Source organism: Corvus brachyrhynchos, unplaced genomic scaffold (genome assembly GCF_000691975.1).
Source record: "Corvus brachyrhynchos isolate BGI_N302 unplaced genomic scaffold, ASM69197v1 scaffold119, whole genome shotgun sequence".
Classification (NCBI taxonomy): domain Eukaryota; kingdom Metazoa; phylum Chordata; class Aves; order Passeriformes; family Corvidae; genus Corvus; species Corvus brachyrhynchos.
The window spans coordinates 814,635-816,852 of record NW_008240054.1 but is presented as its reverse complement, the minus strand read 5'-3'; the positions used below and the strand labels follow the sequence as shown (position 1 = coordinate 816,852).

At 67.6% G+C, this 2,218-nt stretch overlaps 1 protein-coding gene across 1 annotated transcript in view; it reads right to left on the bottom strand.

Annotated features, from left to right (window-relative positions):
• The window catches only part of GGCX (gamma-glutamyl carboxylase), a 7,583-nt gene extending 5,531 nt beyond the window's left edge, over positions 1 to 2,052 (bottom strand). The window contains exons 1-4 of the mRNA XM_017744688.1: positions 1,725 to 2,052; positions 1,344 to 1,509; positions 654 to 732; positions 453 to 583 (exon numbers count right to left, since the gene is read on the bottom strand). Coding sequence (XP_017600177.1) covers positions 453 to 583; positions 654 to 732; positions 1,344 to 1,509; positions 1,725 to 2,052 — 704 coding nt within the window. The remainder of the gene's footprint in view (positions 1 to 452; positions 584 to 653; positions 733 to 1,343; positions 1,510 to 1,724) is intronic.
• Positions 2,053 to 2,218: the final 166 nt, after the last annotated feature.

The window sequence follows — 2,218 nt, the reverse complement described above, 5'->3', positions numbered from 1 at the left end:
CGCAGCCTCACCCTGCCCCTCCTCATTCCCACCCATCACCTCCCCCCCTTCCTCCTCCTGTCCGTCGCATTCCTCATCCTCAACCCAAACCCATCCCCCTGAACCCGTCCTCATCCCATCCCATCCCTAACCCCAGCCCATGAGCCCCCCTCCTCTCCCCATCGAACCTCCTTACCCTCATCCTCACTCCAACCCCATAACCCTCCTCATCCCATCCCATCTCATCCCAATCCCATCCTGTCCCACCCTCGCCTTCATCCTCATCCCTATCACCCCCCCTCACCCTCCTCTGCCCCGTTCCTGTCACCCCATCCCCATTACCCCCTCCTCATCCTCACCTTGGACCCCACAATTCCACTACACCCCCATCAACTCCCCTCACCCTCCTCATCCTCACCCCAAATCACCTCTCACCCTCCTCATCCTCAGCCCACCCCTGTCCCCCTCCTCACCCTCGCCCCTTCCCCTCCCCTGACCTGAAGGGTGCAAAGAGCCAGTGCCGGGCGAGGGTCCCCATGGAGAAGCCCCCGACCCAGTCGGCATCCAGCTTCTTCAGCCCCGCGATGAAGTACACGATGAACACCTGGGGGGACACGGTCAGGGAGTCCCGGGGGTGCCGGGGGGCCCCGGGGGTCCCGGGCAGGGACACCCACCTGGGCGCGCAGCAGGGCGTAGTTCCACAGCGGGACGTGGGCGTTCCTCTTCTGGGGACGGAAGAGCCCATCCACAGACCTGCAGGAGCACGGGGCACCCCGGGCACGGGGGGACAAGGCCACTGTCACCCCATTGCCAGAGCCCTGGGGACACCTGTCACTGCCCCGGGGACACACTGGCGACAGTGCCAGGGGTGACACCGGGACCTGTCCCACCGGGTGGGTACTCAGTGCCAAAGGGATATCCCCTGGGGACACAGCACCATGGGGACCCCGGGACCCGTGCCACCTGCTGGGGACACGATGGCCTGTGCCATCCCAGGGGGCCCCCCTGCCACCCACAGCTGACCCAGTGCCACAGGGGTCCCCAGGGCCTGTGCCACGTCCTAGAGACACTGGGGCCACTGGAACCCAACGTCATGGGGGTCCCGAGGACCTGTGCCACCCCCTGAGGACCTGTGCCACCCCCTGAGGACCCAGTGCCATGGGGACCTAGGGGTCTGAGCCGCCCCACTGGGACCCTGGTGCCACAAGGGACCCCAAAACCTCTGCTGCCCCATGGGAACCCCAGCCCCACGTCACCACCCTGCTGCCTTGCAGAGCCCTGGGATCCCCAGTGCCCCCCGTGTCCCCCGTGTCCCCACAGGCTCCCTGTGCTCTGGGGGTCCCTGCAGCCCTCCAGGTGCCCACCCGTAGCGGTCAGCGCCCAGCAGTGCCAGCTGGAAGCCCAGCAGCCCGTAGAGGTAGGAGTGGTTGTTCCAGGAGGTTTTATCCAGCAGCAGCAGGTACCAGTACGGGCACAGGAACGCGATGCAGCTCAGCCGGTAGCAGCACCCCAGCATGATGCCCAACGCTCCTGCGGGCACAGGACCCCCGGTGTACCCCCCAGCCCCTCCTGGTGCCTGTCCCCAGCCTCCCTCAGCTCCCTCCCAGTCCCAGTGTCCATCCCAGTGCCCATTCCCACCCCTGTGCCAGTCCCCCCCGTGATTCCTGCCCGTATGCCAGCCCCGTTCCTGCCCCAGTGCTGTCCCCTGCCCGTCCCGCTCCTCCCGGGCCTGTCCCAGTCCGTACCCAGGAACATGATGGTGTAGAGCAGGTACATCCAGTCCAGGGGCAGGGGCTGCAGGAAGGGCAGCAGTGGGAAGCGACACACGTCCAGCCCATCCAGGTACCGCTGGTCCAGGTGCCCCAGGCCCCGCTCCTGCGGCACATCCAAGGCCATCAGCAGCCCTGGGGGGATGAAGGGGGATCCAGGTACCGCTGGTCCAGGTGCCCCAGGCCCCGCTCCTGCGGCACATCCAAGGCCATCAGCAGCCCGGGGGGGATGAAGGGGGGTCAGTGATTCCACCAGGCCGGGGGGACCCAGGCATCCGTCGGTCAGTGACCGTGTCCCCCCCATCCGGCCGCCCGTCGCACTGCCCATCCTGTGTTCCGGTGCTGACTTGTCACGGCTCCACGCCACCGGCCCCCCTCGGGTGGGGGGGACCTCCCGGACCTCAGTCCCTCCACTCAAGCCCCTGAGCCCTCCCAAAGTCCCGGTGCCCCCCGGGCCCCTGGATTCCCCG